This window comes from Schistocerca gregaria, chromosome 9 (assembly GCF_023897955.1).
Source record: "Schistocerca gregaria isolate iqSchGreg1 chromosome 9, iqSchGreg1.2, whole genome shotgun sequence".
NCBI lineage: Eukaryota > Metazoa > Arthropoda > Insecta > Orthoptera > Acrididae > Schistocerca > Schistocerca gregaria.
The window spans coordinates 142,202,688-142,227,066 of NC_064928.1; the positions used below are offsets into that span (position 1 = coordinate 142,202,688).

Consider the following 24,379-nt stretch of genomic DNA (forward strand, 5'->3'; position numbering starts at 1 on the left):
ATTGAATGACATACAGAGCAATGAGCGCAAGACAACACAAGAGCTAAGCAATAAGATAAGAAAGACAAGTGATCAAAGAGAGAGAGAGACTCTGGCGGCTTTCCTTTATATAGTATTTCATGGAATCTTTATATGTCACCAAGAAATCTAAAGTTTCAGTACAATACTTGTGAAAAATATTTTTTGTTAAGCATTATCGGTGTAATTATTTTTTCCACTATTTAGAGGCATCACACTGACCATAAATTGAATGAGTGATGAGGACGACGAGGTAGCACCAAAGCCTACAGCTTTTTTGTACCTTACACATGTAGAATTTCCAACAGCTTTGGCTGTGTTGTTTGGAAATGCAGTGTCGTTTGTGTTGATTACCATCCAAGATTGGGGTTCTTTTACGGTCTGTGGATCAGACCCCTGACTGTTAGCAGCACCATTGCCAGTTCTCACCTGTGTAGTGCTAATGGCAGCAGGTGTAACCAGTAGCCGTTTAATATTGCTGCAACAATCCTGAGGCATTGCTGTGGAGATGATTTACAAAATTGCCTTATGTGTTGGCTTGAGATGGGCACACCCAGCCCACTGCAGCTGGTGGTTCTTCTTACTCTTGACTCAGTTATGAATTAAGGTTCTTTGTGATCTGAAATGGGTGATCTCAGTTTACGTAATGTGGGTCTCTACCATGTCCTGTGCAGTTGTGACGCTTCATATATTGGTTCAGTTCCTCAGGACCAGGGAGGACCAGTATATAGATCCTAAACCTCATACATGCTTAAAAGGGCTGTGCAGATCTGCAATTGCAGAATGTTGCCTGGGTATTGGTCATCCAATGAAATATAAAGCAAATTCCAGATGCACTTCCAGTCTTTGAGAAAGTTTTGTGAAGGAACTTCTTCTCAGGTGAAAATAGCGAGTGACTTTATAGATGGAGGTGGATGTTTTTGCTTAAATTCTGTCTGTAATACTGCTCTCACTGTGATAAAACAGATGGACAGACTTAGTACAACTTGCTCACCCATTATTATGTTCTATTTCACTGTTAGTAATGGTTGATGTTGGTTTCTTCACTTGTGCAATGGTGCTAGCTGTTCAAAATGTGTGTTGTCTTTTTACATACAGTCTTTCATTTCTGGTTGACATAACCCTGCCCTCAGAATCATTAGTGGGCACTTAAAAGAGACTTACAATATTGCTAGCTTCCAGTTGGATCATCCTTCAGGTAACCTTAGATGGATTTGTCTGAAAGTTAGCAACATTCTCAGTTTTGTTCATGTGCCTACTGATGACATACTGAACCAACTATTCGATGAATTGTTACCTTTATTGCAAGAACTGGTAGCAAAATAAGTTCTGAAGCTGTCTGGAGCAAAGAGGAGTGGAGGTAGTGGAGTGTTCTAGGCATTGCATGACAGTATGAATAAGGCAGTGCCACGGAAAGGTTTTTGAGTTGTTTTATGTGTGGTAACAAAATGGCTGCTAGCACCGAAAATTTTGTCACCTGTGAATTATGTGCTGCAATTTACTTTGTATGCACAAAATTTAAAATTGGTACACATTCATAATGAACTTTTTGGAGTATATGGCAAGAAAACTGTGGGTGATAGTGCTGTACAGAAGTGGTGAGATTTTTCAGGAAGGTTGGATAGTCATTCACATTGAAAAAGTGGGCAACCATCTGCTTTGAGGAATGAACATATTGCAAAGGTTGATAACAGAATTGGAGAAAATCATGAGCTCATGACTGTAAACTCATCAGTTGCTTTCTCTTAGATATTGTGGACAGTGTTGTACAAACTTGTGACTGATAATTTTGGCTATCACAAATTTTGTTTGTGATGGGATCCCAAAGCTTCTGACTTATCTCTGCAAAATGAAGAGGTTGGGAGACACATTAATGTTCCTGATAGGTTCATGGGGAAGAAGACGAATTCGTTGATCATATTGTGATGGGATGAAATAAAGGTTGCAAACGTCAATCAGGAGAGACAAAATCAATTGCTGCAGTTGGGCCACATAAGCCTGCAAAATGCCACCACAAATTTCCTGCACAAAACCTGATAACTTGTTTTTGAAACAGAAATGGAGTACTCCATATGGATGTTATGGAAGGAGACACTACAGTAAATCAGAATGGCTAGACACACAGCAGTTTGAAGATAATGAGGCATTAAAGGAGCATTAAAGGAGCACCAAAACACACGTAGGTGGCAAAATTGTAAAAGGATGTTATTGTAAAACTTGTTCCTCAGTATTATGAGTGCTTTAATGTAGGGAGAAGTAATATAGAAAATAATTGATAGTTGTAACTTCAAATTTGTATGTCTTAAAACCCATCTTTATCTGCTGGATTTTTTTGGAAATTAACAGAACTTGTTTCCAACATAGCCCTAGTATAATCCAGCAAAAAATTACTAACTTTAAAATTATGAATTGAAGTGTATTATACAATGGCAACTGTAATTGTATACCTATGCTCATCTGTTACAGTCTTTATACGGCATAAACTTCTATCTGTAGAGAAATTATATATATTCGTAGCTAATGTAGTACTTTAATTTTGTGTGCATAGAAAGGTAGAATATGTTAATGAGGTATTACATGTATGAAGGATGTTCAGTAAGTAATGCAACAGATTTTTTCCTCAACCAATTTTGATTTTAAAATTTTTTTAATGCTGTTTAAACACCCTCAAATGTTTCCTTGGTGTGTCATTTCTAGTAACTCCATCAGATGGCAGTGCTATAACCAGTGGCAGCTCATAGGTATGCATTCTGGATATGCATAAATTTTTAAATTTAAATAAATATCAGTGTGTGGGGGAGAAGCTCTCCCCAATGTTATTCAATCTGTATATTGACCAAGCAATAAAGGAGTCGGTATTAAAATCCATGGAGAAATATAAAAAGTTTGAGGTTCGCCGATGACATTGTAATTCTGTCACAGACAGCAAAGGACTTGGAAGAGCAGTTGAACGGAATGGACAGTGTCTTGAAAGAAGGATAATAAGATGAACATCAACAAAAGCAAAACGAGGATAATGGAATGTAGTCAAGTTAACACGGGTGATGCTGAGGGAATTAGATTAGGAAATGAGACACTTAAAGTAGTAAAGGAGTTTTGTTATTTGGGGAGCAAAGTAACTGATGATGGTCGAAGTAGAGAGGATATAAAACGTAGACTGGCAGTGGCAAGGAAAGTGTTTCTGAAGAAGATAAATTTGTTGACATCAAGTATAAATTTAAGTGTTAGGAAGTCATTTCTGGAAGTATTTGTATGGAGTGTAGCCATGTATGGAAGTGAAACATGGACGCTAAATAGTTTGGTCAAGAAGAGAATAGAAGCTTTCGAAATGTGGTGCTACAGGAGAATGCTGAAGATTAGATGTGTAGATCACATAACAAATGAGGAGGTATTGAATAGAATTGGGGAGAAGAGGAGTTTGTGGCACAACTTGACTAGAAGAAGAGATCGGTTGGTAGGACATGTTGTGAGGCATCAAGGGATCACAAATTCAGCATTGGAGGGCAGCGTGGAGGGTAAAAATCGTAGAGTTAGTCCAAGAGACGAATACACTAAACAGATTCAGAAGGATGTAGGCTGCAGTAAGCACTGGGAGAAGAAGCAGTTTGCACAGGATAGAGTAGCTTGGAGAGCTGCCTCAAACCAGTCTCAGGACTGAAGACTAAAACGACAACATCAGTATGTAAAATTAATAGCAACTGCTGTATAACAGTAATGATTATAAAAAAATTTATACAACCTCGGCTGCTGTTAGTAATAATAATAATAATAATAATAATAATAATAACTGGCCAAGAATAAAAGATAAGACATGATGGAAAGAGGAGTGTGAAGAAGCACTAATACAAACAGCTCAAAAAGGAAGATGTTCAAGAAAATAGGAAGACCTTGAACAATTCAGGCAACAGAGGAAAAAAAATATAAAAAGTAATCCAAAAAATCAAAAGAAACTTTGAAAATTCTCGGCTTATTGAAATAGAAGAAAATTTTACCAAGAATTATACTAGAAATTTTTACCAAACTTAAACACATTCTTAAAAGATATCAGGCACCAAGTATTAGTTTCAAAGATGAAAATGGTAAAATGGGATTTAATAACAAAGAATATTGTGAAATTTTAGCAAATTTTTTTGAAAAATTGTTAACCTGTCGAGTTCCAACAGATAAATTGGAATTTCCAGTGACACCTCAAAATCTAGAGGAAGATTTCCCACCAACGAAGTTAGAAATTCATGAAGCCATCAAAACACTCAAAAACAATCAAGCATATGGTGAAGACTCCATTACAGTAGAATTATTGAAGTGGTCAGAACCAGAAATCATAAAGGATCTACAACTGCTTCCTGAGAACATTTGGAAAACAGAAAAGATTCCAGTCGAATGTAAAACAGCATTAATCCACTTGCTACATAAAAAGGGAGAGAAACAAAATGTCAATAATTACAGAGGAGTGTCACTTCTGCCAGTGGCATACAAAATATTATCAAAAATTCTCCTGAACAGAGTGGTAGATACTTTAGACAAAAAACTGGGAGAATATCAGGGTGGTTTTTGAAAGGAAAGATCCTGTGCAGAAAAAATTTTTAACTTTTTCTAATTAGTTACTAATTCGCCATAGAATGTTAACCAACAAACCAATACTAGTGTCATTTATAGATTTCAAGAAAGCATTTGATTGTATAGACAGAGAAACAATAGATAAGGTCATTAGAGAATTTGGTGTTAAATCAAAATTAGCAAATATAATTCGTGAAACACTAACAGGTACAATATCTTAAGTCAAATTTATGTGAGAAGTGTCTCAGCCATTTAAAATAAAAACTGGTGTTAGAGAAGGTGATAGTTTATCACCTTTACTGTTTCATTGTATTCTAGAAAAAATTGTAAGGATCTGGAATTCGGAGCTAAAAAATCACAAAATTGAACCAATAACTCTGGGAAAGAAAACAAATAGAATTAAGGTAAACTGCTTGGCTTTAGCGGATAATTTTGCTATACTTTCAGAAAACCTGGCAGAAGCAGTTATTCAGATAAACCATCTGGAAAAAATAGCAAACAGAACTAGTCTCAAAATTTCAGCTGAAAAAACTAAATTCATGACAAATATAAAAAATGTGCCAAAATTCATAGAAACACAAATAGGTAAAATAGAGCAAGTAAATAAATTTAAATATCTTGTTGAGACTATACAACAGAATGGACTAGAATAATCTGCAATAGCTGTAAAAATTAATAAAATGGAAAGAGCATATGGTTTGACCAAAAATATTTACAACAAGAAATTTATATCTAGAAAAACAAAACTAAAACACTACACCACAGTTGTACGACCAGAAAGTTTTTATGGATCTGAATGCCTACCGATGAATTATAAGATGGACAGACTAGAGGTACTGGAAAGGATTATTAGAAAAATAATGGGTGCCCTAAAAACTGCAGATGGTTGGAAAATAAGAAGTAATGAGGAGATCTACAAAAATATAGAGAAAATATCTGAAGTAATGGCCAAAGGCTGGTTAACCTTTTTCGGACACCTTTACCGAAGGGATGGAAATAGATTAACAAAACAAATACTCCTATATTTCTGGAAGAAGAAATCGACAATAACATGGATTACAGAAGTAAGGAAAAATCTAGAAAGGAACATCATAAAAGAATCAGAAATAACAGAAAGAAACCGTTTTAAAAATAAAATACTAAATTTGGAACGTTTTTCAAAGCAAGAGAAATAAAAAATCGGGAACAACATGGACATAAGAAAGGAAGAGACTTCATCAGGAGAAAATGAGGGAGTACTGGAAAAATAGGAAACAACAACAAAGGAAGAAGAGGAACTGAAGTTGTTAATGTTATACTAGTTGGCCAATACGAATGTAAATAATAATAATAATAATAATAATAATAATAATAATATGCATAACTTGTCTGAGGAAAAGGAAGAATGGTTTTGTGGAATTTTGTTGTTTTGTACATAATAAAGTACAGTTTATGGCAAGAACAACATAAACTTTTGCTATTGTCCATTTCACATTTTTGTGTAAGTGGAAGTTTTCGTGGTGTTTGTTTATTTATTTAGTTTTTTCCTCGAACAAATGTACAAGATCTCTGATTCAGCTGTTGTTTAATGAATCAACTTCCTGGCTGACAATCAGGAATTCTGACAGTGTATCCACACAACAGCTAATGCTTATTGCACACTTCTTTGTTAAATGTTCACTTGTAGTTACTCTTATTTGACTTTCTCGCTTTCTCAGGCAACAGATCTTGTCTGGGAGGCCCCACTTCCCTAGTGGGTAACATTTCCTGTTAATTTTCTTTTCTGTTAGCACTTAATACAGGTTCAACAGAATTCATGTTGACACTGAACAGGAAAACCGATTCATCCACAGAAAACAACCAACCAATTCAGTGCTCATCTTGACATCTTTGTTCATAGGGCTGAAACTTGTCCATCGTTAACATATTCAAAGGTTTGTACACGTTGGGTTTGTTGAATTTCAATAGAAAATCATAAAGAGGAAAAAAGAATCATCAGTGCCTCTCCTAGAGGTTGGGTGCGATGATTTCTTTTTAAACATTGTCACAGACAATGAAGTGTAGATTTACCTCTTTGAAACTGAAAGAAAATGGAAGTAAATGGCATGGTAGCACACATTCTCTTTTGTAGGAACAGTAGCTCAAAACCACGCCCCCAGCTGATAAAGTCAAGGCTACATCATCCTTAGGCTCTGAAGGATCTCCATCAGGGTAAAATGATTAACTCCGAAGTCTTAGTAAATTAAAGAAATGATTATAGTGTGTTCGTTGTAACACATATGTGAATGTTCTCTTTCTCCATGATACACAAGTCTGTGCACCCAAAAGATCACTAAACTACAATGGACTGCTCTTCCTCATCTGCACTACATCATGGATCTCACATCATTCAATTTCCTTCTCTGTGGCCTTCTGAAGAATGGACTCTGTGGGGAGAACCACAGCAATGTTGGAGAAGTTATTGCTGCACGAAGAACCAGGCTGAGAAACAGGCCATAGGGGTGGTACCATGACATCATAGGGGCTTCACACTAAGGGAGCATAAGGTGATATAATTAAACAGATATTATGTTGAAAAATAGTTTTATGAATTGGGGAACAACATGGTGTATTTATATCATGACTAAAACTGACTGCTTTGAGAAAAAAGTATTGCATTACGTACTAAACAACCCTCATATTGTCATCTTGACTTGATCTGTACATATCTGATACCTTGTTTACAAGCTGCCTTGCCCAGTAACTGACACACAAGCTGCTTATGTATATAATAGGACCAATGAAATGCACAGGTTGTTATTCCGGCTGTTCCTCGAGGCTCCACTGGTGACGGATGAGGCAGTAGACATTCTGCGGAGGATCTGCGGTGACCGGAGCCGCGCCGCGGCCGGCATTTCCCTGCTCCAGGAGCTGGTCGTGCGTCGGCCTCCGAGGAAAATTGTCTTCCTGAATGCTCTCCTCATGCACACAGCCCACGAGGAGCCAGAGGTTTGTATCATGTCATTTCACGAATCACCTGCATCTGCAGAAATGAATTTAAAATCTGAGCAACCTGATCTCGTCTATAGCTTACATTGAGGTCTACACACCGCTTGTATGTTTAAATGAATTGAGTGATGTGCCGTAAAGTCGTGGCTAGTCTTAATTAGTAAAAATAAAAAATCAAAATTTACCAGTCCAGCTCCAGTTTTGTTGCACTATGCCAGAAGAATTAATTCACACGTAGAATACGTCGCCACTGTCTATGGCATTGTGCCCTGGGGGTTCAGAACGAAAATGGATGTACAGGAAAACGACAAGTCATTGGATGGAGCATCTCTTGGAGTTTAAATTTGTAATATGTGCTGTAGCGTAGTTTCAGAATGCACTAGGCATGTCGGAAAACAGCATGTAATGGAGCAATACAAGCATTTGATGTCCTCGAATTTGCTAAATGTGAAACAGTTGTGACAGTTCAGTGATTAAATACCAAATATCAGATGAAAGCTCCAACAGACAAAACTGTACATGGGTGGTACGAAACACTCCACGAGATTGGCTGCCTATGTGATTCGAAAAGAAAACAGGGCAGCAGGGACCGGCAGCAGATGAGGCAGTGCAAGTGCAGGAATTCTTGATCAGGAGTGTGAAGAAACAGATGTATGTGTGAGAAGACACTGCAAATAACCCCAGTTGACTATCTGCTCAAATGTCTACTTGTAAAACCATACCTGCCACAGTTGTTCCATGCACTGGCTATTCTGGACAATGGGCTTTGTTCTGATTTCTGCATTGACTTGCAGTGGCTGCTGAAGAAAGGCAGTTTTTCACAGCAGTTGGTTTTCAGTGTTGAAGCCACATTTTGTTTGTCAAGAAAGACGAATTGTCATAACATGCGTCTTTGAGCCAGAGGACATTCACACAGGATCGTGGAATGCATTTGTGATTCACCTAAAGTTCGCGTCTTACATGCCATATCTTCTTAAAGTTTGCATAGAAAACTGTTGTTAGTTTTGTGTACCTGGACATGCTGCAACAATGGCTTATGCCACAATTACAGTAACACAGTAGAGACTGCTGCAACAAGACAGTACTTCACCACACTTTTTTTTCCCAGGTGTTTTTGATTACCTCAGTGAAGAACTGCCTCAGTGTTGGATTGGAACTGATTTGCCATTGTTACATTCCTCTCGATCAGTGGCCCCCGAGATCACCTGACTTAATTCCATGTGATTTCTTCTAATGGGGTTATGTCAGAGATCACGTGTTCCTGCTTCTGTTGTCACATAATTTGAGATTCTCAAGGAAGGATAATTAATGTGGTCACTGATATCCACAATGATGTGTTGGAACATGACTGTCAATAGTTTGACTCTCATATTAATGTGATCTCTCCTGTTTTCTTGATGCTGTCGAAGAATGGTGTGCTTCTAATCATTCTGCCAAGTTGTTGTTGGCATTTTATGCACAATATTTTGACAACTGACCCAGCTGTCCTCTTCAGTGCTGTGAGTTTTGTTGTTATGTGTACCTGCTGCTTAGTCTCCTATGAGTATGTGAACCGTTGTTGAGCTCACACTACTATTTATATCCAGTTTGATTCCTGGTGCCCACTACACCCTTTGATGCTCTTTCCTTTTTCAGAGCTTCCACTGACATTTCATGTAACACACATTCTTCATCTATTTTACAACTGTGGTGGATGAAATGGCAGTGGGATCTTAAGAGAGTGAGTGCTGGAACCCCAAGCCTTGTTCAAATTGAACTACCATCCCTGATTGTCAAGTATTATGACACCCTTACTTCAATAGACTACTTATTGTAATTTTATGTGGCTCACTGGCCTGGTGCAAGCCTTTCAATTGGATGGGACTTTGGCAACTTGTGTGTCACTAACCTATCTCTGTTATCCAACTGGGGAAAGGGGTCATAAAATTTAATGTGAAATCAGAACTGGTGACTCTTTACATTGTTGAGAGGTGAAGGCTAGATTAAAATGCAGATTGAAAAATCCAAGGTCTGACCAGGATTTGATCCCATGAACTCTTGATTTCCAGTCAAGTGCTTTACTGCTTTCCTTAATAATGTTGTTCCAGAAACTTTGTGTTTGTACCACAGTACTGGTCTCATCGTAATCCATTCTGTGATTATTTTGAAGTAGTGCTCAGTGACAGCTGATGGGCTTGGTTGTTATAGTTGGTTGTGTCAGTGATGTCTCGTGCATCTCTCATTAACTGTTCCAATAATCTGCACTATGTAACACATTAACCTGAAATGCAGTACACATCTTGCTTTGGAGACTGAGATTATGTATAATGTTGCAAAGAATACCTTTTATCTTCGTTGAAGAGAGCAAGGGTTCTCGATTTTGTCTGCATCATTAGTTAAATTTGATGTTCTAAGAATCGGATCTTTGGAACAATATAACAATATATGGAGGTGTTGTAATTCTGTCCTTGTCCAAAAGTGTTAAAGCTCTGTGGACCAAAGTCCTTAGCATCGAATTTCTTTGTGAAGGATGGCGATGGCTGGAAATTTGGACGAGTTGTGGTGTGATATTATTGATGACTAGAGCAGCAGTGTAGGAAGGAAGTGGCAGTAGCGACGTGGAGGCTTCACTTGAGAACAGGAAATGAGAAACTGTCAAGTGATGGCTCCACTGGTCTTATCTCTGCATCAAGTTAGGCAACAGGAATCACATCCTTAGATTCCTTTGCTCATTTATGCATTGAATGTACCTTTCCAAGAACAAAATATTAAGCAAGTAAAATAATCAGACCAAAGAAAAAATGAAAATAAAAATGGTTCATCCCACAGGAGATAACATGATATTACTGTGCAACATTGCCTCCAGCCACAGTTTGGCGAGAAAGTCAATTCAAAAATTTCTTCAGGTATGTTTTATTCGGCTGGAACAACTTGTCAATTATTAGATCATGTAGTACTACCAAACGGTGGAGATTTTGATTGCTACATTTCGCTTGCAGTTCCAAATAGCCTCACGTTTTGTATGGAATTAAGACCTGCCGTTTCAATATTGTAGGTGTGATGGATGTCAGTGTGTTCTTAAAATTGTGAAAAGTGTGCACTCCCCTGTGAGTGCAACTGTTGCCAGCGTAGAAGTTGAGATCATCGACAGCATACTTGTGAAGGCATGAAAAAAGGGGGGGCAACAGGTAGTTGCTGAGAATACTGAATAAAAATAGTGTTAACAGTAAACTGAAAGAGTGGGCCCAAATCATGGTATGGAAAACACCCCAAAACATCACAGAACCACCTCCAGTCTTAACTATAGCCTCTACACACTACGGTTTAAATGTCTTATCGGGCTATCGTTCACTCGACACCTTGCATAAAATGAAACGAGGCCAAGTTGTGATTCGTCGGATCAAATTAGATGCTGTCAGTCAGCTAGTGCAGTTTCTGTATTGTTGAGCACATTGAAGAAGTGCAACTTCACACGGAGCACTGAGGTGATAATAGTCGTGGAATATCTCCTAATATCAAGTTGGACCTCCTTTTGTCTGTCAGAGTGCACCAACTCGATGTGGCATGGATTCAGTAAGTCAATTAGAAGTACCCTGCAGGAAGATTATGCCACGTTACCTCTATAATCATCCATAATTGCGAAAGTGTCGCTGGTGCAGGATCTTGTGCACGAACTGACCTCTCGATTATATTCCAAAAATGTTCTACGGGATGCATGTTGTTTGATCTGGGAGGCCAGATCATTTGCTTGAATTGTTCAGAATGTTGTTCAAATCAGTCACAAACAATTGTGGTCCAATGACAAATTGAAGTCCACGAGTGGCTGCAAATAGTCTCAAAGTAGCTGAACATGACCATTTCCAGTCAGTGATCGATTCAGTTGTACCAATGGACCCAGTCCATTCTGTAAACACAGCTCACACCATTAGGGAGCCACTGCCAGCTTGCACAGCACCTTATCAGCTTGGATCCAAGGCTTTATGAGGTCCACACCACACTCAAACCCTACCATCAGCTTTTACCAATTTAAATTAGAACTCATCTAACCAGGCCACAGTTTTCCAGTAGTATAGGGACCAACTGATATCATCACAAGCCAAGGAGATTCACTGCAGGCAATGTTGTGCTGTTAGCAAAGGCACTTGGGTTGATAGTCTGTCATATACTGTTAACACCAAATTTCACCATACTGTCCTAACGCATACGTTCTTCGTGCGTCCTACATTGATTTCTGTGGTTATTTCATGCAGTGTAACTAGTCTGTTAGCACTGACAACTTCATGCAAACACTGCTGCTCTTGGTCGTTAAGTGGGGGTCGTCAGCCACTGTACTTCTGTGGTGAGAGGTAATGGTTGAAAATTGCTATTTTCAGCACACTCTTGACAATATGGGTCTTGGAATATCGATTCCCAAACAATTTCCAAAATGAAATGCCCAATGCGTGTAGCTCTGACTACCATTCTGCGTTCAAAGTCTATTAATTCCCATTGTGCCGCCATAATCGCATCGGAAAGCTTTTCATGTGAATCACATGAGCGTAAATGACAGCTTCGCCAATGCAGTTCCCTTTTATACTGTGGGGTACCATATGTAAATGTGCAAATTACTATCCTGTGACTTTCATAATCTCAGTGTGTGTGTGTGTGTGTGTGTGTGTGTGTGTGTGTGTGTGTGTGTCACTGTGAGATGTGGTCTTTGTGAGGTACTACACTCCAAATGTGTATTGGATCCAAATTCCTGCCTGAACTTTGCTTAGAAACTGGTTGAAATGGACCTGCGTACTCTGATATCAACAATTTCAGTTTGGCTTGAAGCAGATAGTCATTGACAAGGTATGAGACTTGCCTCTGTGCCCTGTTGGTTAGGGTATTTTCACACCGACGCTGCTCTTACTCAGTGTTATCTGGCTGAAAATGCTGTACCAGTCCTTAAACACGCATTATACAGTCTGTATTGATACGGCAACAAATGGTATTTTCTTTCTCCCATTCTGTTACATTCAACCATCTTGCTGTGCCAGTTCTATACAATTGAGTCGCATGTACACAACACTTTGCTGTCATGTTCTGTATCAGTGGTGAAAGGTCGTGTAACCACTATGTATCACTTGTACACTATCCACAGTGCTGCAAAGCACCATTGTGCTCTTTTAATTGGGAGGCAAATATTTTGTCCAGTAAGCTCAGTTGTTCAATCAGATTATTAGATGGAGACTGCAACCAAGGAAGGGACTGTTGAGATACTATTAGTGTGTGGTATGTGGGGTCATTGAGATATTTGGGAAAGCTTGATAACTGTAAAATGCAAATGAAGGGATTGCTTGTTGATATGATGGGTCTGAGTGAAATGACAATGCCTGTGGATGTAGATCTTCAGAGCAATGACTACAAAGTAATTTTCTGAAGATATTAAAAACCAGAATAATGAGACTAACAAGAGTGTTTGGCAAGTAAATAAAGTATTATTTTCAGTGCAGTGATAGAATAGTCTTGGTAAAACTGGAGATTTAGCTTGTTCTCCTGAATACTATTAAAGTTTACATCCCAACTACTGGACCAGCAGACAAAGAAGCAGAGAAAATATGTAAGCAGTTAGAGGTAGTAATGGTACAGGACAAAGGGAATATTTTTATTATTGGTGACTGGAAGGCAGTACAGTATTTGGTAAATTTGGATTGGGAAAAAGATTGGTTGTGTCAGGATTGTGGAGAAAAGATGTGTTGCATCAGGATTATAGGCAGATACCAAATTGATTACATTTTTGTAGAACAGCCTAATCAAACAGTGTAAGACGTAGCCTGGTGCTGATGGTTTGTGTGACCACAGCCCCATGTGCATGAAAGCCAATCTTGTATGAGAAGAAAATAAGAAGAACCAAGTCCAGGCTGAGACATAGCATGACCATACTTATGAATGAGAATTCCAGAATAGAAATTAAAAATTATATACAGTAGAGATTGAATAAATTGGCAACCAATACAATACATGTATGATTTCATGCTTTCCCGGCGAAATGCTGACATTCTGGAGTAGTCGGGTGTTCTGCCAGATGTTCGTGTCAAACTTGCACAATATTTCGACAGTGTGTCTCACTGTCTTCCTCAGGTGCTTCCTGGGACTTGTCCCTGTTTGGAACGCGTCCAGTATTTATGCCTAGGTGTTAAGCGTTCCATGTGCGGTCCGCGCCGAGTCCTCTGCTCTGTGATTGGTCCATTCCCGAGAGGGTGTGTCTGGTTGGCGCCTGGCGCTCCCTCCGCCATCCGCGCCGCGGCAGGCGCTCCCTCCGCCGTCCACGCCGCGGCAGGCGATCCCGCCGCCGTCCGCGCCGCGGCAGGCGATCCCGCCGCCGTCCGCGCCGCGGCAGGCGCTCCCTCTGCCGTCCGCGCCGCGGCAGGCGCTCCCTCCACCGTCCGCGTCGCGGCTGGCGCTCCCTCCGCCGTCTGCGCCGCGGCTGGCGCTGCCTCCGCCGTCTGCACCGCGCTGGGCGCTCTGTCTGCAACCTGCTAGGTGCTCTCCCAGTCGTTTTTCGTTGAGATTTTACAAGCTCCAGCGCTGGGTTCCATGCAGCACTAAGTTGATATCCAGTGTCACGGTTGATGAGGTTTTCACTGATCTTAATCTCAATGGATTCTTTTATGACACTGTCCCAGAATCTCGGCGTCTGTGTTACTATTCTGGTGTTGTTGTAGTCCATGGCGTGGCCAAGTTCTAGGCAGTGTTCAGCCACTGCTGACTTCGTAGCTTGTCCCAATCTGGTGTGCCTTTGGTGTTCCTTGCACCTGATTTGAACCGTCCTGGTGGTCTGGCCTATGTATGCCAACCCACACTGGCATGGTATGCTGTAAATTCCTGGCCTCTGTAGTCCCAGGTCGTCCTTAGTATTGCCCAATAGTGCACCGATCTTCGTGGGTGGGCAGAATATGCTCTTGATGTTGTGTTTGGCCAAAATTCTGCTGATTTTGGCAGATACTGGCCCTGCATCTGGGAGGTATGCCACCCTCTTGGCCTCTTCCTCTTCCTGTTCCTCCGCTGGTTCCTTTGCTGCACTTACTGAGTGAAACGCCTTCTGGATGTCTCTGGCAGAATATCCATTCCTGTTGAATACTGACCGCAAGTGTGCCATCTCTGTTATCAGACTGTCAGAATCAGAGAGCGTCTGTGCCCGATGGATAAGAGTTTTGAGCACACCATTCTCTTGTGCTGGATGGTGACAACTGTTTGCTTGTAGATACAAATCCGTATGTGTGGGCTTGCGATACACACTATGCCCAAAGGTACCGTCTGCCTTCCTCTTAACCAGCACATCCAGGAAAAGAAGTAGACCATCCTTCTCCAGTTCCATCGTAAACTTAATATTGGGATGGCGTGAGTTCAGGTGCTCCAGGAAGTTGTCCAGCTCCTCCTTTCCGGGGGGGCAGATGACAAAGGTGTCATTGACGTAGCTGAGGAAGACAGTGAGGCACACTGTCGAAATATTGTGCAAGTTTGACACGAACATCCGGCAGAACACCCGACTACTCCAGAATGTCAATACAATACATGCCTAATAGAACAGACTGAAAAATAGGACTATAGAAACTTCAGAGCAAATGCCAACACCACTAGGATTTCATGGATACACGGTTCCGTTGAGCTGATTGAGGAAAGAAAGCTGTTCAGAAACTCCAAGAGTGACAGAGGTGAAGCAGGTTGAGTGGCTAAAATGTTGTAGTAAAAACTAAAATGAAACCTAAGGAAGTATAAATTGAGGAACAGTGATAAAAATGAAGGAAATGTGATGAGAGAATGTGAAGGGAAAAAACCTACCATCCAGTTCAGACATTTTTAAGAATGAAAGGCACAAGAGGACTCGGTGAAAACCAGGGTTGACCTGTGTATTACATACAATAACGAATTAACGCAGCACGGCTATACATACACATTTACTTGGTATAAAGGGCTTGGAATTAATTATTAGTTAATTGCTGAGGCTGCAGACACATCATAAGGTAAACTTGCACCCAAAATACTTGGAGAAGAATTCAGTAAAGCTGTTGAGGAATTAAAGGGAAAAAGCATCCTTGACATGTTGCAGTAACTAGAGAAATGCTAGAAGCCTTATGCAATAAAACAGTTAACTTTGTATGAGTTTATCAGTGATAAGTATGAAAAGCCAGAAACATCTGAAGAATTAAAAAATTTTGTTGTACATAAAGTAAGTCCGCAGCTCGTGCTCTTGCGGTAGCGTATCGCTAACCACACACAGGGTCCCGGGTTCGATGCCCAGTGACGTCAGGGATTTTTCCTACCTCGAGATGACTGGGTATTGTTGTGTCGTCATCATCATCATCATCATCATCATCATCGTCATCATCATCGTTCACCCCCATTACAGTTGGTGGAAGGCGATGGCAAACCACCTGCGCAAGGACCTTGCCTAGTACAGCGGTGCAGGTCTCCCGCATCGTCCCCTACGCTCCTCGGAAAATGGGACCTCATCATCATCACATAAAATAAGAAAAGGCAACCGCTCACCTATAACAGATTGATGCATGGATCACAGAAAACGACATTCGCACTAGCTTTCGAGCACTAGCATTCTGGCCACACCCCCAGGGGCTCAGCATACATTTGCTGCATGTGGGCTTGGCGACCCTGGCTTCCGGAGCAGGGAACTGCTAACTGCCACCACCAGTCCTCTGTTATTGTAAGCTCCGGGCATGCTTCAGCGGCCACTTTACGGTGCGGCAGTGGGATGTTGTGTGTTTCAGATAATGGTGGCCTTGGCTTTACCGCCTGGACCGCGAAGAAGATACATGCCTCTATACAAAAACCCTGAACCTCAAAGTGTGCTACAAGCTGATGAGGTGAATGGCTGTTGAAGTAAAACAGTCATCCCTATGAAACAGTCTCATCAAACTATTGTTGCTGGTGGGATGGGTGTAGTACTTACGCCCACTCATAGAGAGCGCTTTGTCAGTCCTCCTTAGAAGTAGTCTCAGAATTGCAGTAACAAGGAATTTGCGTGCCATACACCTTTTTTGTAATCAAGAGAATAGGGGAGCCTTTGAGAAGGCCACCCCTTTGTTTATTCACCAGGCATTGGAGGGTATTGCTAGGTCTCTTAAAATTATCAACCAACTTCATAACAGAACACTTCTTGTTGATACTGCTTATTGACCCAAGTATCTAAGCTTCTGGGATGTAAAGCCTTAGATGACTACACAGTCAAGGCGGAGGTGCATAACACCCTTAACTTTGGTAAAGGCTTGATTACCTGCTCTGATATAATGAAGATGAACCCCACAGAGTTTGGTGAAGGATGGAGAAATTAGGGTGTCCCGAAAGTGCAGAACTGTATGAAGAGAGTCAATGGTGCATTGGAAAAATCTGCAACATTTATTGAAACGTTTAGTAATCCAGAATTATCTTAACATATCCGTACAGGCTGTGTCCATCTTAATGTTCACCTGTTCGTTCCTAACCCAATGCGATACTTCAGGTGTGAAAGATTTGACCATACCACCATGGGATGTAGTGGGAAGGTTACGGGTGCAAATTGTGGAGGCTCAGCTTGTGAATCAGACAGTTCTTGTACATTTCCTCCGAAGTGTATAAACTGCTCCGGAGGTCACACAGTATGGAGCAGAAAGTGTAAGGAAAGGAAAATACAATAGTTGAAACTCGAGGTGCATACGCTATGGTAAAGGTACGAAAGAGTTCAAAGCTATGCAACCTCTGGTTTTTGCTACTTCTTTTGCATCAGCCTTTAAGAAGCCAATTGCCAAGTGTGATACCTCCTCACAAACACAGACCACAGATTAAAGTGTGAGCATATGCACTTGTTGGTGTATCTGTGGAAGAAATGCTACATTTGAAACGGAAATCATTCGGAAGCCATCAGCGATGAGCTTACCACCTAAGCCACATACCACTGCCCACCGTCAGAAGCCTACTAGCTGTCCCCTCAACCCAAGCAACCAACTCCTTCCGTAAAAAAGGAAAAAGTCTTCAAAAAGTAGTTCAAAGTCGAAGAAAGTGGCGATTAAACCTACCCATCAGCGAGCTCTCTCCCTCACCGGTAGAGATTATGCTCTCAAGGATTGAACTTCCAATTGGAGGAACCAGAAAGCCAGGAACCAGCTAATGTTCCCCCAGACCTTCCGGATAAATCACCGCCTCTGAGGGAGAAAGACAAGACCAACCGTCACCAGTCATTGGCTTCCTCAGGAACTTTTGTGTTGCAATGGAATTTAAATGGATACAAAATCACATTTGGAAGTAATACAGCTCCTGGTCCAGGAGAAACCGTTCTGCATCTCCATACAAGAAACTCATTTTAGAGTCACTAACACACCTGCGTTATGGGGTTACCACCCCTACAGGAATGCTGTTTTCTGTTTTCTCTCTCTGTGCTCCACACATCGATTCGCTATGATGAATGGTTGCCTTTCTGTAAATTAACGTATTGCTCCAGCCAGGAATTTCCATTACTGTTAAAAATTAATTTGTGTTATGAATACCTAAAACAACCACATCAGACAAGTGTGAAGATCATAGCAAAGCAAGCTTTCTATGCTATATTTAGGAGATGTTGATGAGCATCAGAAGTGACAGAATCTCGCACAAAACCTCCTTGAAGATCAATTTGGATTTAGGAAGGATGAGGAACTAGAGAGGTAATAATTAGCTTAAGAAAACTGTATGAATAAATGCTCACAATTTATATACTCTCATTTGTAGGTTATTTGACTTCAATAAAGCTTTTGACAGTGTACATGATGTGACCAAAAGTACCCGAACACTTGGCTGAAAATGACTTGCAAATCTGTGGCGCCCTCAATTGGTAATGCTGGAATTCAATATGGTGTTGGCCCACCCTTAGTCCTGATGACAGCTTCCACTAATGCAGGCATACGTTCAGTCAGGTGCTGGAAGGTTTATTGGGGAATGGCAGCCCATTCTTCACGGAGGAGAGGTATCGATGTTGGCTGGTGCAGCCTGGCATGTAGTCAGTGTTCCAAAACATCCAAAAGATGTTTCATATGATGCAGGCCAGTCCATTACAGGGATGTTATTGTCATGTGACCAATCCACCACAGACCATGCATTATGAACAGGTGCTCGATCGTGTTGAATGGTACAATCCCCATCCCCGAATTGCTCTTCAACAGTGGGAAGCAAGAAGGTGCTTAAAACATCAGTATTGGCCTGTGCTGTGATAGTGCGACGCAAAACAACAAGGGGTGCAAGCCCCTCTCCGTGAAAAACGTGACCACACCATAACACCACCACCTCCGAATTTTACTGTTGGCACTACCCATGCTGTCAGATGACGTTCACTGGGCATTTGCCATATGTACACCCTGCCAACAAATTGCTAGATTGTGTACTGTGATTCGTCACTCCACACAACGTTTTTTCACTGTTCAATCGTCCAATGTTTACGCTCCTTGCATCAAGCAAGGCATAGTTTGACATTTACCGGCATGATGTTTGGCTTATGAGCAGCCACTCGACAATGACCTCCAAGTTTTCTCACCTCCTGTCTAACTGTGCTTGCAGTGGGTCCTGGTGCAGTTTGGAATTCCTATGTGATGGTCTGGATAGATGTCTTCCTATTACTCATTATGACCTTCTTCAACTGTCGGCAGTCTCTGTCAGTCAAAGGGCAAGGTTGGCCTGTACACTTTTGTGCTGTCCCTTCACGTTTCCACTTCACTATCACTTCGGAAACAGTAGACCTAGGGATGTTTAGCAGTGTGGAAATCTCGTGTACAGATGTAGGACACAAGTGACACCCAATCACCTGATTAGGTTAAAAGTCCGTGAGTTCCATGGAGCGTCCCATTCTGCTCTCTCATGATGTCTAATGACTACTGAGGTCACTGATATGGAGTACCTGACAGTATGTGGCAGCTCAATGCACCTAATATGAAAAACAGATGTTTTTTGCGATGTCCCGGTACTTTAGATCACATAGTGTATATTGGCTGAAGATAATGGAAGTTGTAAGGTAGATTACTGAGTTGGGAAAAATAACTGAGCAGCTTATCATGTCTTACTCAGAAGTTATCAAGATAAGACAGCGAAACATAACTTGTGAGAATGTATAAAGATGTTGTCCCTTCCTTTTTAATTTATACAGTAGAGATCTAATATAAACATGTAGTGATACGTATCTGGAGGGAACAGCTATGAAAGGGAAAGCAGAAAAATTCTTAGATTATTATCAAAATAATAGTTGCTATTCATCATACAACAGAGATTCTGAATCACAGGTAGGCACAACAAAAAGAGTGTGTGTGTGTGTGTGTGTGTGTGTGTGTGTGTGTGTGTGTGTGTGTGTGTGTGTGTGTGTGTGTTGGGGGGGGGGGTCTATTTTTGATGAAAGCCTTGTTGGCCCTACTTTCTGACAATCATTTTGTTGTGCCTATCTGGGACTTAGCATCATCTCCCCTATATTATTAGTAGCAACTATGCATTTCATAATATTGTCTTATTCTATCCTGCATTTTCCATTCTTAGATTATTATGCTTATATATGTTAATATAATTGGGACACAGCCTTCTAAAGGCCTAGGAGTCATTCACAGGGTGTATCAAAACATATAATATGAAAATAAAAAGCAGAAACTGAAATTTTGGTATGTTGTAAAGTGCAAAAATTGTATGTGAATAAGGATGGATGTAATTGGAAATGAGGTAGTACCTTTGAGTATCTTCAAATGATAGGACCTGCCTGGAAGTGAAATGTAAAATTGTGCAAATTAAAACAGTTTTCAATAAAACGAGGTAATAGCTAACAAGGAAATCTTACAAACGGATCTCTCTTCAGTTTTGTTAACATGTGCACGATTTGAAGGTCTGTCAGAGACATTTATATCACTAAACGGCTAACCCAAAGCACGCTCAGGTTGCACGTAGCCTATCTTAACGACTATCAGGGGGCAACAAAAATTTGATTTTCAGTATTTCATGTAATTATTGGCCTAATTTAACTATTGAAAATGCCATCATACTCTCTCCATAAAGAAGTATAATCTTGTGGTAAAGGTTTAACACAGTGAATCAGGTAACAAAATTAAGTGCATGAATAACACAACTTCCAACAAACTTTACACACAATTTCAAACCTTCGCAATTATTTTTTCTTGCTCAATCCCACCCCAAAATGTTAAAAACAGTTTATCACTTTCTGTGTTTTCGCTGTTCGTGCTGTAAACTTAAGCATCAGGCACAATGTTTCAATTTGTTATTTATTTACCAATAATTCTATTTGCAAAACATTTTGCAGATGGTACCCACATATACATTGAAGACACTTGCAAATTTATGTAATTGTAAGAGATGCAGTTCGAAAGGAAGGATGACATAAACATTGAGATGTTGAGATGAATGAAAAACCAGCTTTCACTTAAAATAGAGTGCAAATTACCCAGACTATACTCATCTAGTGTTTGGTAATGAGACCACTTAGCTACTTCCATCAAACTTTAGACACAATTTTGAACTTCTGTGAACTCTTTCTTTCTTATTAATGTCCAATATTGAACACATTAACTTGTTTGTGAAGTAATCATAAGTTTGAAGCAGTTTATGTAAGGGAGTTCAGTCCTTTCTAGCATTTTAACAGAGTATCCCGTATCCGTGTCTTCTAAATGTATAGTTACTGTCTCAGTTCTCACTAATAGCACTTGCTTTATTTTTTTAATAAAAGTAACATTTTTTGACTTTTTTATTTTAATCACTGGTGGTGTGAAAATGTGAGTATTGTCACTAAATCAAAATTTGGTACTAAAATGCATATCAGAAAATAAATTCCTTTTCTTATGTCAATAGATTGACTAGTATTATTGATGGATGGGTGTACGTGCAAGCATCTCCCCCCCCCCCCCCCCCCCTCTTCCCACCATTTAGGAATAAGACAGTTTGCATTTCTGTATCAAATTTTAATTCATTTTCTTGAGATTCATAAAAAAATTGAAACATGTTATCTTTATTTAAAAAGATTGTTATAAATGTGTTAACTAGCATTTCCATTTGGTAACAAATACAGAATTCAAAGAAAAATAAAAAGAAAGATACTGCTTGTGAGGTGAATTGTGCAAGTGGGAAATGTCCCTGCAATATATTCTTTGTTGCTGTAATTCCCCTGGTATAAAACTTTGCTGGTCACTGTATGCCACCTACTTACCTCCTTCCCTGCTCCCACTAGTACAACACGTCTTTTATTCCACCAACACACCTACACGTTATTTTCTCATCCCTACTTCTCTCCTTATTACTGTGAATCTGCACCATTGTCTGCTAGGAACAGAATGGAGCATTTGCACATTCCTTGTGATTTTTGCCTGGCCTATCATGGCTTGTGGATCTATAGAGGCTGTGCTATCCTGCATGTCCACTGAGGTAGTTCACCATTTGTTTACTAGACTGTTCTTTGTGAAGATGATTCTAAACAGTTTGTAACAGCAAAGAAAGGTAGTGGTGCTTGCCTACATTTTAATGAATGCTTGTGCATATTTTTAGGAAGCTGTAGAGATGTGCTGTGATCAGCAACACAACATAAATGTTCAAAAGCTGAAAAATGCATTGCACTTAGACAGTGACAGTTTTGAGCTAAATCACAAGGGGAACTGGTCAGTAAAATGCAACAAGTGAACAATCTGTTAAACCAACCATCATGACTTCCTCATTTTGATGTGCAATTCTATGTCTAACCTCCTGGCAGGATCTACCATTCTATTATTCTGTTACCTAGTCATCCATACCTAATTATGAATTCTCTCCACTCAGATTTATGTTTTCTATTTGCAGTTGATCTTGGCTGTTTCAGATAATTGTGACTTGAAAATCTTCACATACAGAGGATAGGTTTGTATGATGTTTCTCTTTTGGAATGGTTTGTACTGTTATCTCTTGATGCACTTGTGCTGAATGAAAAGCAATGATGAGAATATTCTAACAAATCAAACACAGAGATAATCATCAGAATATGCTCTTTAATTATAAATATTTGCTTTTGCCCATGTTAACAGACAATTAGATATGGTTCAGCCAACAATTAAATAGTTTTCTGAAACACGTGGAAAAAATAACACTGTTGCTGCAACCAACCCCACAGCTCTCATCTCCATCAAATTTATAATGTGCCCTTGCAGACCTCCTTCCATTGTCAGAAGCAGTCAGATTGTGCCAAATCTAGGCTGTATATAGGATACCATATAGTGGTGAATTTCAGTCTCTGAAATTGTGCTGTGGTGGTAATGTCAGGTGTGTGTGGTTTGGCATTGTCACCTTGAAGGAAAGCATTTGCATTTTGCTTTTGGACTCACGTTAGTCATCGTCCAAAGCTTTCAGCACTGTGATGTAACTGTCTGAATTGCCTGGTGTTCCATATTAAAGACCACCATTGCTGTCAAGGGCTGTTAAACTGTTTGTCACAGAAGTCAGATGTTGTCTCCAAGTCTAGTGGACCAATGGTGCACAGTGCTCTCTCCTACACAGTCACCATAAACAGCTTTCATTCACTAACGAATTTTCACTGGGACGACACATTATTCTGTAAAGAATTTAGTTACGACATGTTGCATAATTTGGTTTGACTAGCCACCTTCTCAAGGTTCCATTATTTATGCTGTAACAGTATTACAGTCCACTGATACGGTAAAGCCATTAATTTTTCTTGTGAAACAATCCATTTAATATAAGGTATCTACATTTCAGTTGACTCTCTTTTGTGACAGTTATAACTTAACAGTTTACTTCATTGTGTTCAACCAAGTATATATTTTTCCATTTTTGCACAATATGTAGACTGCTGACCCAGTCATCTTGTTCCGGTGCTGTGAGTTACATCATTATTTGTATTTGCTATCTTGACTCCGACCAGACTGTGAAGTACTGTTATTTATAGCTGATTTCAACTCCCCCCCTGATGCTCATTCGTTTTTCACAGCCTGCGCTGTTCCGTGAAAACGCGCATTCTCTAAACACTTCGTAGCTCTGGTGGGGGTGATGGCTGCTGAGAGCTTAGCACACTGAATGCCAGAGCCTAAACCTTCCTTCAATTGTAACCTATATCTCAGTTTGTTGGGTGTTCGGATATATTTATTTTTATAGTATCCTCAATTATCCTGTTCCAGAAACTTTGCATTTGCACCAAAGTACTGCTCTTGTCGTATTTCACTTTGTGGTTATATTTGAGGCAGTACTTGGCAACAGCTGGTCTGCTATGTTGCTTTAGTTGAGGGTGTCACTGATGTTCCACGTCTTTCTCCTCAACTGTTCTAATAGTCTACCCCACATAATACATGCCACATTTGCACAGAATGTGGTATTCTGTGGCTTTTGGAGACCTAAATTGCCTTTAATATTGCAAAGAAGACTTTATTGATGGCAGTGAAATACACTGAATGCCAGCTTTCCGTAGGCAACTGGTCTTTCCGAATATTGAGTCGGCATAAGTAAATAAGTGCTTCTTGGCTTCTCTTTATCTTTCTTTTCAACCTCTTTCTCAGGTGTTCTTGATTTTGACTGGAATGCCTGGCGACCCACTCATTTGTCATTGCTTTCATTGTCTGAAAGTATTAGAGCTCTGTGGACGCGAGTCTTTAGTACTGAATTTCTTTGTGATGGATGGTACTGGCTCAAGGTTTGGAGACAGAGTGCTTTGTGTGTGGGTGTTCTGCATAGACTGTGACATGTGAATCCATTCACTCTTTTCTTAATTAACACACTGAAGGAAGGTAGAGACTGATAACAGTTCAGTCCAGATGGAGTCCAGGCACCGAGTACATGTCACAGCATAACCGCCTGCACCTGAAGAAGATGACAGTTATCAAGGTGGGGATTCTTCTGGTAAACATGTAATTCT

The 24,379-nt window shown here is 40.1% G+C and overlaps 1 protein-coding gene across 1 annotated transcript in view; it reads left to right on the top strand.

Moving 5' to 3' along the window:
• Nucleotides 1–24,379, top strand: part of LOC126291714 (symplekin-like) — a 135,145-nt gene that overhangs the window by 68,330 nt on the left and 42,436 nt on the right. Inside the window, exon 13 of the mRNA XM_049985370.1 lies at nt 7,347–7,542. Within this exon, the coding sequence (XP_049841327.1) occupies nt 7,347–7,542 (196 nt within the window). The remainder of the gene's footprint in view (nt 1–7,346; nt 7,543–24,379) is intronic.